This window comes from Rhipicephalus microplus, unplaced genomic scaffold, assembly GCF_043290135.1.
Source record: "Rhipicephalus microplus isolate Deutch F79 unplaced genomic scaffold, USDA_Rmic scaffold_63, whole genome shotgun sequence".
NCBI classification, from domain to species: domain Eukaryota; kingdom Metazoa; phylum Arthropoda; class Arachnida; order Ixodida; family Ixodidae; genus Rhipicephalus; species Rhipicephalus microplus.
In genome coordinates this window covers 1,237,382-1,252,680 of record NW_027464636.1, presented here as the reverse complement: position 1 = coordinate 1,252,680, position 15,299 = coordinate 1,237,382, and the positions used below count along the sequence as shown (strand labels likewise).

The window sequence follows — 15,299 nt, the reverse complement described above, 5'->3', positions numbered from 1 at the left end:
TTTACAAGTATGAATGACACCTGCCCGGGAGGCTCTCGCAAGGCGGAGTTCAGGAGAGTCGAGAGCTTGTAAAGAATCGGTTCTTGTGCGAAGATTAAATACTAGCCACCATGATGGTAGCATGCGCTTTACAGTGTAAATTTGTGTTATTGCATGTCCTAATTTCTGCACTGTGCAGCTAATTTTGTCTGGCAAAAATAGTGGGATAAACTGTACGAAGACGTTTGCTCTATAGGAAAGTATTGATGAAGAATGCTAGAATGTATACAACACTAATACCTTCATATAACCTACCCGAATATAACAAATTTTCGCATATGACAAACTTATTTTGCTGCAAGATGCAACTTTGTCATACTAATGGTGTTTGAGGGCACATTATTACCAGCCTGTGTGTTTTAATGCATTTGACCATGGTGTCCTATTCTTCAATTGTGTTTCTATGCTAAACTCCAGCAATGAAGGTACTGACAGTTCAAATAAAATTGTGGAATGTTTCACAACTACAAGCTGGGTCACGGACAACATATGGAGGGGGGATGTACGACAAGGCAGCGACTTGTGCGAAGAGGCAAGCCAAAAAATAAAAAGCCTTTTCTTCCTTTTTAATTTTTGTTGGCCTGATGCCTTGTCTACTTCAAGTTTATCTATTATAAAAAAGAAATAAGTACAAACTCGCAGCCCAGTTCCCTGCCCCTATGGCAAAAAGTCCTTATTTTTCTCCACAATTTTCGTCCTTTTCTGATTGACGCTAAAATGTTGTAGGCCCATGTGCTCAGATTTGGATGGGTGCTAAAGAGCCCCTCGTGATCAAAATTTCCGGAGCCCTCCACTACAGAGTCTCTCTTAACCATATAGTGGTTTTGGGACGCTAAACGCCCACATATCAAGCAATCATTTTTGTCTTTTCTCTCAAACATACGCCTGTTACATAGGTGTATGTTTATACCATTTCAACGAGATAGCGTTAAAGAGCTCGTTTAGCAGAAATTCTCATGTCAACGTCTTTGGTTGTGAGCGAAAAGTTATCTTATGCATGACTGAAAAATCGAGAATGATTCAAACGAAATAAAATGTTAAAAAAAAATCCTAGAGCAGAAAGGGGACCAAACGAGGGTTGTTAGGGGTCCGAGTGGGCATCGAACCCGGGTCATTTGTGTAGCAAGCAGATGTCCTACCACACTACCATGCCTCTTCTTGTGAAAACAGTGAAAAAAAAAAAAACAAAAAATGCTCCCTTTGCTAAGAAATGCAGTAAAAGTAGCTTTTATGCTTCTTGTATACATGCTTCACAATCCAACATGAAGTATTGTCTTAATGATGCGTGGTCAGGCGTCCTTGCCAACGGGCGTCAGAACGTGCATTTATTATAATGGCTCTGTGGTATTAGGGACCCTAAAGGCAAAGCTTTAGGGTCCCCTAACTTTTTCTCTTTTCTTTTGGTAGAGTGGCATGTGAAGAAAAGGGCACACAGCCTTCACAATTAAATTTCGACCATTTTCACACCATGCATGTGAATTGGCAGACAAGATTGCTTTCGTGCAATCTGCGTGCCCTGCTTGTTGGAAAAGCCCTACCCGATGAGGGGCTCTTTACACTGGGCAATTTCATCTCGCCCTCGCAGAAGTGTGGCCACAGCAGCCGACAGTCAAATACAGGACTTCATGTTAGACTGCAGTAGGCTGTAAGCACTGCAGCAAGACGAAGCAACAGTCATGCAGCGTTGAGTGAGATACCTTTAATGCCATTTAAATAGAAATCACCACACGGATAACAAGTAGAGTTCACCATTTTGTTGGAAGTGCGGAGAGTTAGCGTGAAAGCCCTTAATCTGCACGTCTTTTGCAGCTAAAGCATGAAAATATGAGATGAAACAAAACGGCGCACCAGAAAAAAAAATGACATGGATGTTTTAGTCTTCCACAGAGAATCGAAAAAAGATTTCTCCTTTTGAAAAGGTGCAAACACAAATGACTACGCCGAGGATGGATTAAAGGTGTTTCACGATGCTCTTTGAAATGCCAAAATGTAACCTTAGTTGCTTAAGGCACAAATAAAATATGCCTTTCAAATAGAGTAATATGAATCTGCAATAGCTTGTTTAGTTTACTTGGTACAATACTGCTTCGATGCACTATTTCATGCATATAATTGACCTACTTTAGGTAATAAGTCAAGATTGGTTTAAAAAATAACAAGTACAATAGACTAGTGATAAATCGAACTCTGATAATTCGAACTTTTGGTTGATTCAAACAAAATTCAATTTTTTGGTTGGCCCTCCATTCTTTTAATGTATTCAAAAGCCTCTTAATTTAAACTTCATGACTTATTCATAATTTTTGCAGATCCATACCAGAAATTCAGTTGCCTTCCCACTACCTTTTAAAAATTTGTGTGCTTATATAATCCTACCAGTCTAAAAATGAAAAATAAGCACATGAGGCCTTCAAGAAAAAAGGCTTTGCAAGTAAACAAATGAAGCAAAGCAAATGAAGCCTTTCAGAGCCTTTCATGAATACTCTTTGGGTAACCACTGCAAGCACACTTGCTTGATACCCACTAGGGCATCGATAATAAACTTTTGGGCAGTAGGCCTGCATTCGCTATACTATTTTTCGTCATTCTTCTGTCCGCTAAACACTTGCAAGGAATTTAGTGCCTTAGTTGCTGTCCATGCAGTGGCTGACGACGATGAGGAATTATGGCTGAAGTGGGTATGCACCACAGTTGATAGGGGAACAAGAACAAGCTTTTGTAATTGGTTGGAGCATTGGACGACCTACTCGTTACGCTATGCGCATTTTGCAATGACTGGTTGTTCTAGTGCTGTTTTAAAACACTATTAAGTCGCATTATCGCGATAGCTTTCCCCACATCAAGCCTGCCTAAGGCAAGTTTGCCAAGAAGTCCCAAGCACCAGCGTGGCTCAGTGGTAGGATACTACTGGGCTGGCACCCAGCATCCCCGGGTTTCGAGCCCCGCTGTGTCATTGGTACTAAGTTTTTTTCTAATTTTGTGTGATGTGGTTACGCACACCGGCAGACAACTACGGCGCTACGCGAGACCTTAGTTGTGATCCCATAACAGATCTCGCTGTAATACTAGCTCCCGAAATTCAACGTGCAAGTGTGTGCAGCGCATGAAACATGGCACGGAAAAGCAAGTGCCCTTTAGTAACACCACTGCAGAATAAAAGAATGTTACACAAAAGTGACATATAAAAATTGAGCAGCTGTACTGCAAATCGTACACAAGCAACTGCAGAATAAAACTACACAACAATAAAGCGGTTGAATCTTAATTTATTGCAGATATTTATGCTAGTTATGTGCTTACAGAATCTTCGCAAAAACCGCTACTAAATTTCAAATGGTTTAAAAGAAACTGTTTTTTATAAGGTGTCATTGAGGTGGTAATAAATTGCTGAAAATGAGCATCGGAGCACAAGAATATACGGCTGGTTTGCAAAACCTAGTTTCGAAACAGATGAAATATGTGTGTTTTCTGTGTCTTGAATGACACGTCACTCAAATAACCTGAAACCGCATCCCACTTTGCATCACAATTATGCTTTGAAAAATATGTAGCGCGAAACATGTTACCAGTATTCTCCATTGAGCATCACTACCTCACTATGCATTCAGAGTTTAAACTGATGAGTAACGAACTCCAAAATATGGTGAGACAGCCAGTTTCAAAAGTTCCATAGCACATGTTCGAATTAAAGAAAAAGAAATGGCAGTAGGAAAATCGATGATGCGTGCAACACTTCTGCATAGCGTATGGACCAATAACTGGAAAAGAGCGAGCTGAATTTGTATGACATGTGGACACCAGTTAAAAAAAAATAAACTCCTTATGTTGTGTGCACACTAGCCAACAGCGACATGTTTTCGTATTAGCGGCTGAACTACATATTGCTTATTCATTGTGCGTGTTTATTGAACATCAAGCTAATCTTGCTACGAAGGTTCGTATATAACGTTAACGAACTTGCAGGTTGCAACTGGCTCTACAACAGTGTTCGTACATTTCTTACACCCTAAAGCAACCAACAAGAAACAACGCTGTGATCGTCTCACTTGCTGCAGTCCCGTTTCATAACAGCAAAGAACAAATCAAGCCCAACAACAGACCGCGAGAAAAGTCACGTAAGTTAATACAATATGGAGATCATCAAAGATGAGAAAAACAAACAAAGCACAGAGCTGTTCAGAACCCACAATATTTTCTCTCCATTTAGAACGTACTAGAACCGGCTCACATTGACAATCATGTGCACATTAAAAAAATAGCAATTTTAGCACCACTGCCTTGGCTAGCATGGAATAGGATGGCATTTCAATTACGCAAACAGCTGTGTGCACTTGGGAACAGGCGGAAAAGCATGTTCCTAACAATCTGGCGTAAGCTTGATGATCAGCATACTCGTACAGCATAGCTAGATCACAAATTACTATTCGAATCATGCCATGTTATTTCATGTCGCTATCTACAAACAGGACTTTAACCACAGAGGGAATGATGCAGTCACCCGAAACACCAAATTGAGCGCACCAAAACGGGAAGAGACAGGTGTCGGGCTTGTGCCTTCAGATCGCCTCCACAGCGTGTCCCTGAGAAATCAGTTCTGCAGCTACATTCAAGTCTTCCTTGGTGTTGGTGTCAACCAGCTCAACTGAGTATTTAAATCCAGGAAGGCCGTCCTCTTTCTTGGTCTTGCTCACAACCTTTGCCATTATCACTTTCCACTGTGCAGCGTGCGACAGAGTCTCGAACAGGTCGGACGCCTCTTCCGTCCACTGGGTTCCATCGCGCGGCTGGACTCCAGCCAGAGAGCATTCTATGGCTTGCAGGGGAAGGTATCGATACTCGTCCCGCAGCGTGCAGAGTTCTTTGGTCTTGTACTGGCCCTTCTCGCCGAAGTCGACATAGTGGACCTTGATCATGGTTTCGTCCGGTGAGTAGTCGCTCTCCTCCACAGCGACGACGCGCGCCCGGTACCAGCACTTGTCCTGCATGAAGGGGGACGCCACGATTTCGCCAATGGCAACCGAGGTGAGGGCAAGGCTCTCCTGGTTCGGCTCGTGGGAGTAGTAATTGGTCATGTCTTCGACGAGCTTGTCCAGGTCGATGGACTGCGTGCCAACCAGCTGCACCCAAAAGCAGCCGGGGTTCTCCAGTGATGAAATGTAGACCTCAATGTAGCCATCGGCGGATGTGGCGACCAACTCCTCTTGTACGTAGTCTGGCTCCTTTTCGTCCTTACATATGTTAGAAAGAAAATGTAAGAAAAATAAAATATAAGCAGTTCTACAAATTATTTTGCCCTAATGACAGTCATGTGATAGCTACAACAGCCATGCAAACATAGTCGAGACTACTTTTGGGACAACCACCATCAAATTCAAAGCGCTATTCAAGCACTTTGAATTTTTAAATATTTGAACAAGCATTAGAGCATTTCAATTAGCTTTGATTTGAATTCAATTTATTGGAAGTTTTGAAATATTCGAAGTGAATGAACAAGTGTACCCCAATCTGCAGGTACCCTACTGTAAAGGTGGTTTTACCGCAGTACAGAAGTGCTATACCAAGAATAGACCTATCAATTGAAGACCCGCACTGCTGTGAAACCCTACTTAAACAGCGTGTGTTGGGGGCCAGTTGGTAAAACATACTATGGCTAGGAATAAGACATATGAAGAAACAAGTCCATTTCTTTTTTTCTTTTGTCTTGTTTATAGGTGTAGTTTGTTCCCCACTTGAAGGTTAATTGAACATCTTATTCTCACATTAAAACATCGTTTTTAAAGTTTAGAGGCTAGTTATACTGGCTGCTATGCTCTAAGCATAGTAAATTTTAAAGCGTGACATATTTGACAGGCTGACACTTCATTCTACCGAAAATCAAATCCTGCCACTATTCAATGTTCCGATTCTACTGAAGAGGATGACATAAACAAGCCTTGTTTCAGTTTTCGGTTTTGATCGTACACCATAGTTGGGTGATGACAAATATGCTCACTTTTCTTCTTAATATGCAGTATACCTATACAATTCTAAATAATTCAGTCAAATCACTATTCGCTTCAAACCTAAAATATACTACTATTCGCACAATCCTTAACATACGCATTTTAGGCAACCATTGGGAGCCACTCTATTTGCAATGTCGCAATAAATTGATAATTGTCATAAGCCCAGTCGTATAAAAATAAAGGAAAGGCAAAGGGTACGGCCCTCTTAATCTCTTTTCAGCTGCTGATTGCGTCGGCTCTCTTCACTCAATAAGTGGCCCTTGTTTAACGCGAGACAGGTGCACAGTTTTCTCCCAATGCATTATTTACAGTAGTCGCCATTCTTCATGATGCGATTGCGTGTAACAATTGGTGGGAGCTGGCTTTTTGAAAGCTGGAAGCCACCAATCTTTGTCGCCCATGAAGGATTATCTGCAAGAAAGAACTAGGGGGGCCACCTTGTACTCTGCTGTATTGGGTAAATCAGGAGATGCACAACCGACCCTTCCTCTCCTCTCTCCAGCAGCGTTGCTGTGCGTGCGGAAGGCATCTCACTCGCAAGTGTTCGCTTGCTGGCGCATTCTTATCTTTGAAAGAGTGGAAAAGATGTAGAAGACAACTGCTTGAGGCATGCGATATGAAGAAGGCCACAAAACTGGCTCCATTTTTTTAACAGCATGCCGAGTCTCATGTGGACTCAAATTGTCTTCGTTATTCAAGTATTTCGCGCTACTGCACAGACACCCAGCAGCCTGATCCAACAGTTGCTACTGGTAGTCTGGCATTGGAACATTGTAGTAAGTAGTTAATTTCATCTCAAATGACCCAGGAACGTTCACTGTAGCTGTTCATTACTATACATACATTTGATATACAGTAGCCTCTCACTAAATGGAAATCTGTGAAATAGAACTGCTGCTTGAGTGAAACAACTGCCTCCGAGATTACTGGTTTCATACCTGTATACTTCACCCCTGTTCCATCTCTCAGTAAGTGGAACTTTTGTTAAATGGAACCTTATTTTCCCAGGACCTTCAGGTTCCCTTTAATGAGCGTCTACTGTATTAAGACTGCCTTGGTGTATTGTTCCCTGCTTTATGCTATGCTTACGGTTTCCCACTCAGTCGTGAGCAGTAAGCGAAGAAATTGCTGTATTTAGCTGCACGCTCCACAGCTGCAGCATGCATCAGGAGCTCAAGATACGCCTAAAGAACAGAAAAATTAATTAAGAGTGGCGTTCACAAATAGTGCAATGTCATCCAAAGTGCTGACTGTGGAAGTGTCTAGGCAAGTAAACTGAAGCAGATGTAAGTGTTGGAGACAAACTTAAAAGTTGCACAGCATGTCACTGTATGGATTCAAGCCCGCCAACACTCGCTTACGCTGCACTATACATAGTGGTCAATACTGCAGAGGCTACGCAAGACAGTCGGTCAGCAAAATGTATAACTCCACGTGTCTCATAGTTGTGTTTTGTCACTGTAAGTGCTCGAGCAAGCAGAGCAAGAGCAATCGTGTCATTCATTGCGACGCTCTCAACGAAAAACGATGAACTGAATGCAACAAAGCACCAAAAGATGTAGAACAACAAATTCACAGCTGTAGAACAGTGTTCCAATTTCTTACTAAGCGTAAAACTAAAGAAGTTCGTACGGCAGGTGCTAAGGATGGGTTGAGTATTTCCTGGCATGAACACATCTGCTGCACGAAGTCTCACTAGCCTCCTTCCACAGCGTTGATCGCTATGTACATGAAACGGAATATAGGCAGCACTGCAATGTCTACTGGTTTTGTTTCGGTCATATGTTCGACTATTAGTCCCCCCATGCTCGTCACAGCTGGACAGATCGCGGAGATGCAGAACAATGGTTGCATTGAATGAATTCATCATTCAGAGGCCATGCCAGTAGGTTGCTTTGAGCCAGAAATTACTCCAGGTTTGTGGAGGCTGAATCCGTCGGTGCTGTTTTCTATCTACAAATTTGCTCAGCACTCCGATCGGCTAACTTCGGAGTGGTTCGATCACTTGCTCAGAGTGGAGTGGCTGACTATGTGCAGCTGTACTTGCGCACGCCGTAACAATGGAGGGGGAGGTGAGAAGCAGTGAGCTAAAACTGTGTACTGTTGACACCAGTACCGTTGAAAGTAGCTACTACAATTGTATAGACAATATGCAGAATGTGCACTGTATTTTTTCAATTTTTTTTTAACAAAGGGCTCAGCCTGAGACACCCCATGGCATTGCAATAATGGCCTTCTGGTATACAAGATTTTTAGGGGTCCAGGGTGCAATCTCTTTCAAGCAAGGAGAGTTTGGCTACGCATTGTGCCACTTCAGGCCACACACTACTACGCATTTATACTCTACAACAGTACCAAACCTGCTACAATTCCAGGAGTGAGGGCTACTTTTGTGCGGACTGCCCTTCGCGGATCTTACTGAACAGTGTACCCCTAAGAAACCAGCAAAGTACCATGCAGAAAATAAGCATCTTCTGCCAGTCAGTGCCTCTAGTTGACACTACATTAATTGCTATAACTTAGCAGAAAAATTAACACACCTGCAAGAAGAAAACACGAACAGATGAGGTCCCTGTACTTAGTGTTTTGTGCTAGTGTACCATTTTTCTGTGATAAATTTAGTTGGGACGCTGGTAGATCAACTAACCCATCAAACTGTCCTTTTCGAGTGCTATGGCCCACTGCAACCACAAACATTGGCTGCCGCAATTTGGAAACAGTAGTTTCGACCTGTTATAGGTGTTGTTTCGTCCAAATGTAATACATTGGTGCTTACTTTAGGCCGCTAACACATACCCGATGCCCAGGTATCCACCATCCTAGTCCTTACCTTAGACAATGGTGATGCGCTAGCCTTGATGGCCATGGGACGGCTGCGGTAGAGTGCCTTCTGGCCCACAGATGCGAACACCACACTCTGCTGGTAGGCCTCATCTTCAGCCAACTTCTCGTCAATCATGGTGATGGCCATGTGGATCTGCTCGCGAGTGCCCGTGATACTGACAGTCTTGAGGTTGCCGTTTCGTTCACGCTCGTCACCACCTCCTCTGTCCACGAGAATCTTGGCTGAGCTGACACGGCACATATGACTGCGAGTAGACAAGCACAAACTCGTTAAAAAAAATGCGGAACAAACACAGGAAAAAAGGAGGAAAGCATCGGAATCCCTTTCGGTAGACACAATTGTTTCGACAAACAAATTTTCTTCGACAAAGTTTTAAAAGAAATACCGAGTGAAAATAGGAAAACCTGATGATACTTCGAAATTCGACTCGGAAGATGCCACTGTTTTAACAAAAGGAGTTTATTTCCCATATTTTCGAACAGTTGGTTGCATTTTCGATGAATTCTCTACGTGTGATGGCTGCTCGCTAGCGGAAGTCGTGACGTCAAACTCACCGAGGCGCATGCAGAATGCGCGTCTTTTGGTTCTCCTCTTTTTTTTCTCCACTTCTTTCACTCCGCTCTTTCCCTTCCACAAAAGCGCCGGTGCTTGGCCCAGCCAGAAGCATCGTTCTTTGCTGTTGCTGTTCATACCGGTTCTAGGAACTGAAGGGCAAGATGAGCGAGTTGAGGGATCCGGGCAATGGCTGGCATTGTTGGTTTGCCAGTTTCAAGTGATTTCGACGTCGCCAAACACCACCTTCTCTAGTTGAAGCGACATTTTGTGAGAAATACATTAAATTCATTATTCTCCTGTAGTTTCCGCATGGAGTGAAGGTTGTGTCCATCGATTTCAGGATTCAATCTATCAATTTGGCTGAAGATATTGGTGCCAAAAATTTCGTTCAGGATCCTATTAAACAGCTACCATTACTCGCATCTTCATTGTGAACAAGGCTTTCGTGCAGAATCCAAAACGTCTTTCATTTTGGGAACTTGCACGCTCGGTGGCCATATTCAATTGTTTTTTTCACGCCTTATCCACATAGGCATGTGCAGGATTCCACTACATATGGGTGGGGGTGGGGGAGTGATGATGGTTTTCCACAAAACTCTCTTTTTCTATTATTTGTCAATGTACAGGGCTGACATTGTGCATGCCTATACTTATCCAGACCGGACACCTTCCAGTCCAACTTCTGACTAGGTGTAGTTTTATTGACACCAACCTTCAATCTTGAAGAGGTGGCATGTAGTCTAGCTACGGGCAATCTGACTCGAAGATATTTTGACTGCAGTTTATGTTCACTGTTTATGCATGGTTCACAAAAAAAAAAAAGGAACACTGCCAATAACTAAAAGAAAGCTTTAGTTGCAGCAAGGTCAGAGGTCTGCTAAAGCGATATTCTGGCTCCCAGTCCAACGGCACTGGGAGTCAGATTATGTAAAAAAAAATGTCCTAAGGCCAAGAAATGTGAGATTTTCCTGTAACATATGATATGGTTTGCAATGCAATGAAACACGCCTACAGAAGGCATGACATGAGCGCTATGAGCGGACACTAGCGTGCAGGTGCCTTAACTCACCGAACAGTTTCCCCGTTTTTTCCAATAATGCGGCCACACGACTTTGCAGGAACGAACACAGTCTCGGTGACTACACTCGACTGCTCTTCTATGCATGCCTTGAGTTGCTGTTCGGCCTGCTCGACATCACTTGGGGCACCACGAATCAGAGCCACTCTGTCGCACTCCTCACCAGGGCCTAGAAAGAAAAAGGAAATCACGCTAACTTAATACTGATTGCACACTAAAGCATTAAGGAGACGCCTTAAAAAGGGTATTTCAGCTCATCATACAAGGAAAAAATTGCAGCTGAAAAAATAATTTGCCAACATAACATTCCTTTCGAAAGCAAGTTCACGGAATATATATACCTTTATGGAACGTGCAACAGTTTCTGAGCCCTCCGAGAAACTCTGTGGGAGTGCATCATAAATAGTTCGCGAGAGTATACAAGCTTCTGCAACTTCAATGATAATAATATCTGGGGTATTAAGCCCCATTGATATGTGGGGTTTAACGTCCCAAAACCACTATATGATTATGAGAGACGCCGTAGTGGAGGGCTCCGGAAATTTAGACCACCTGGGGTTCTTTAACGTGCACCCGGGGTATTAAGCCCCAAAATTACAATATGATTATGAGAGACGCCGTTGTGGAGGGCTCCAAAAATATTGACCGTCAGGGGTTCTTTAACGCGCACGGATATCGCACAGTACACGGGCCTCTACTATTTCGATTCCATCGAAATGCGACCGCCGGCATCGAACCCGCGACCTTCGGGACAGCAACCGAGCTCTGCAGCCACACTTCCACTGAGGTGGACCTCCTGTAACTTTAGCGAAGAGGGAGCAACAAAAACGAAACGCTTCATCAGCGTAGAAAACTTCGACTCCTTCACGACTCAAAACGACCTGTGATGTATTACACGTGTCATCCAATCACTTACCTCGAGTGCAGATTTGCAGTGTGCACCATTCGTACAATAATTCAGTTGTTACGCAATAATTCACTGCTTCGCCATTGACGTAAGTGTCATTTCCCATGGGTTAACGCCACCTCCAACCAGGAAACGGACGATACAGTTTGGAGTAGCCGCTCTGAGCAAGAAATTGCGACGCGGACTTCTCTAGCGTTTACGACTGCTACACGTGTCCAATCGTCACCCTCTGCTACTGAACCAAACGCTGGACGATACACAGCATGATGGATGCAAAGAAACGAGGCAGCTGTCATGCAGTGCTATCTTTAACCAACGCTTCAACTAGCCAGCGTCGCTGACACGTCGAGCGCGTTGTTTCCTCTCACCTTGGTTGTCGAAGCTGATCTTGGTGTTCGTCTTCTCCTGGATTCGCTTGATGTTGGCGCCCTGTCGTCCGATCACACCGCCGACAATTTTCTTGGGGACGGTAACCTTTACCACGGCATGTTTCGTCGTTTCCACTTGTCGCCGCTTCACCTCGTACTCATCCTCCGGTTTCAGCAGCAGGTAAAGCACGACCGACGACATCGTCACGGTAGCCCCTAAGCCGGCCCATAGCGCTATCGTTTTCAGCCTGGAGTCCATGTCATTGATAGAAGTGAATACTTAGTATAAGCTGCGCATCTTACGGATCGTTGCTCTCATGATCTTTCCGCGTGCTCCCTATCAACACGCACGGACGCACGCCGCTTGTATCAACGTTTTTGCTTGTCTAGCGTGCGTTCGGATGCTAAGCGAATGCCGACCAGGGTTCCCAGACGGTGCAAACCTCGAACGGTCAAATCGGACCTCGCGGCAGCTCAAACGTAGTCAAATGAATAAATTTTAAGTGGCCCTAAAATAGCCCAAATCAGTTGTTTCTGTGAAAAAGTTTTTGCGCTTATAAGAGTACTTTTTTAAAACCTCGTTTTTAAATAAGCAAAGTAGGATGCTTAGTATTTGGCAGCCTGAAAGCTTAAATGGTGTCCTTGCTTTTTTTTTTCTTTTTTTTGCGGCATGAGTGAAATAGTTGTATCGCGTAATATATTTTTGTTTTTGCCATTCACAGTGATAATTTGCTTATGTAGAATATGAAAGAAGTTTATTGCCGTTTCAAAAAAAAAATTTCCACGGTAAACGAAGTAAACTGAAAGCTTATTTACAAGCAGATATTGCGAAAACGTTAATAAAGGCTCATCACATGTAACTTAGCAGGGAAAGGTAAACTTACAAGTCGACAGAAATCCAGACATCATGAAGCTCTTAGAAAAAAGAAAACCTACTGCAAAAAAAAACAAACAAACGATATGTAAGAAAGCAAGTTACAGAACAGTGGCATATAAAACCAGCTGTCCTTCCTAATCGCTGAAGCACCCAGAGTTCACAGAAGCCGGTTAATCAGCAGCCGGAAAGTTTCTGGGGACTTCAAGATGAGCAACCAAGCTCATCATAACAAGCTTAGCATGACATTGTTCTGTACACGTTTTTACTGTACACTTAGCCCTGATTTCATGATTGATAAGTGGTGATTAACGTAACAAAACCACCTTATGATTATGAGAGACGCCGCAATGGAGGGATCCGGATATTTCAACCACCTGGAAAATCTGAGCACAGGGGCCTACGGCATTTTCGCCTCCATCGAAAATGCAGCTGCCGCAGCCGGGGTTCAATCCCACGACCTGCGGGTCAGCCGCTGAGTACCTTGAAAGCACCGCGGTGGGACACTTATTTATGCAGCCTTACATCACAATTTTATGTATGAATGTCACCTTTTTTTAGCATCGATAGTGCGGGGCAACTACAGGGAAACACCAAAAGAGAAACGAGAAAAAAGGAAGACAGGGAGCATCCGTCGGTCGTCTGTCTGTCTGTTTGACGCACGGACAGACGCATGGACGGATGGACGCCCGGAGGAACGCAGGGACGGACGCAAGGATGACTGCATGTGTGTACGGACGGACGGATGGACGAACGCTTCGCCCCAGTCATCATTCACTGCGTGGATATGCTGGGAACTTTTGCTTTTTGTCTACGCCGCGTGTAGTATCTTTTTTGGATTCTCGAGGCAAGATTTAAAGGAGCCCTCCAACACTTTTAAAGCACATATTTTTGTTTGTGTTTTGCGTAGACCGATGGCAGGGGATAATTTTAGCATAGATCCAAGCACCGATATCAAATCAATTAGTATTTTAATTGTGCAATAAAGTCACCTCATAGCTGCTGACTGCGTCGGCGCACAGTGGCGCTCGCGAGAGCTACGCGGGCGGAAATGACGAGGATGAGCGCAGCCTATCACAGGACGCGTAAAGCGTCGCTCCGAAGCAAAGGGGCCTGCTCGAGTTCTGACAAGTTGGGGAGGCTCATTTCTACCAGCCTCACCCACCTAGCCACCTTGACCGCGTTAACAAAACGGCATGGTCAGGCACCACGTTGCCTGTTGCTATAACAGCATCGGAAACACATTTGACTGAACAGGCAACAATGGTGTACAAGCTTCCTCTACGTAAGAGCTTTCAGCCCATGTCATTGGAGGCCCCCTGCAACGTCACAGCAGAGAGTGGAAGTGGTCATGTTACCCCGCTATGGTGGCTAGAATTGGGAGGTGACGCCAGCGCCCGCATATTCGCCGAGCGCGCGCGATCCTCGTTTTCAAGCGCCGCCGCGACGGCCACCACGGCGCTCCTGTCGGCATAGTGATGCGGGCGAAGCGCGCACTCCGCGCTCTCTCGTCGACTCGCCGCTGGGTTCGCTGGTTCGCCTCTGGAAGCGTGTCTGGGTGTGTGCAGTTTTCCGCGTTGACGTCTCGCTTATGGCAAAATGTATTTAGTTGCTGACATGACAGTGTGAGTGCCGACCTTAGGATGAACTCCAGCACTACGAAAGCGAGGCAACGCCACTGCTTTGCTACTGGCTGCACGAGCGGCTATGTGTCATCGAGGGAGCAAGGTCAGCGTGCTTCTCTTTTCTCTGTTCCCAAAGACCCTGCCCTCTTCGAAGCCTGGCAACGAGCCGTACCCCGTGCCGACAAGTCGTTGGACGTGAAGTCGGCGCTATGTGAGCTTCATTTCGACAAGCAGTTTATTGAGCGTTTTTACACGCATGTGATAAACGGCGAAACTGTTCAGATTCCCCGAGGGAAACCGGTGCTGAAATCTGACGCGGTGCCAACCATATTCCCAAATGTTCCTGCGTATCTTTCAAAGAAAGTGCCGAAGAAAAGGACGTCAAGAACATCCACTTGCGGCCTACCATCGAAAATTCGGCGTCAGGAACCAAGCACGTCTGCTTGCGAGGAGACAGCTGGCTCGTACAGCACAGAAAGCGACAGTAACCAAATACCTGTTCCGAATGTGCCCGCAATTCCCTACGTCCGCAAGTGTGGTCTTCCCAGCGCTTACTGGGCTCGACATCTAATTGCTGGAGCCGACAACGCCACGGTGTTTACAGTTTGCGCACTAGATGGTGACAAGTTGACTATTGACAAGTATGTGCTAATGACATCAGATGAAAACAAACTTCAAGCGACAGCTTTTGTGCAAGCCACAAAAATAAAGACCCTTGACATTACCGACATCGAAATGGCAGAAGAGTTGCTTCGCGACGTCGACTCCATGATACCATGCAGAGGGTTTGGTAAAACTGGTGAATTTGGAGTGAATTTAAAGTACAAGGAGAAGACTTTTGATGGCAGAACCTTCAGCCCATCTTGCCGTGGGGTTGCTCCAACGCCAGAAAAAGCCTGCCCACAATGCAAGCACCTCAGAAGACTACTCATGAATCGTGAGTCCTACAGGCGAAGAAAAGGCAAAAATGTGGCCCAGTCCCAAAAGCTTTCATACAGGCTTA

At 44.6% G+C, this 15,299-nt stretch overlaps 1 protein-coding gene across 1 annotated transcript; it reads right to left on the bottom strand.

Annotated features, from left to right (window-relative positions):
- Positions 1–4,330: 4,330 nt before the first annotated feature.
- On the bottom strand, positions 4,331–12,192 carry LOC142789989 (tudor and KH domain-containing protein-like). The gene is made up of 4 exons (XM_075885016.1): positions 11,798–12,192; positions 10,514–10,691; positions 8,875–9,133; positions 4,331–5,267 (listed from the first exon to the last, which is right to left on the bottom strand). The coding sequence occupies exons 1-4, from the start codon at positions 12,054–12,056 to the stop codon at positions 4,596–4,598; spliced, it is 1,368 nt and encodes a 455-aa protein (XP_075741131.1). The 5' UTR covers positions 12,057–12,192; the 3' UTR covers positions 4,331–4,595.
- Between the last annotated feature and the right edge of the window lie 3,107 nt (positions 12,193–15,299).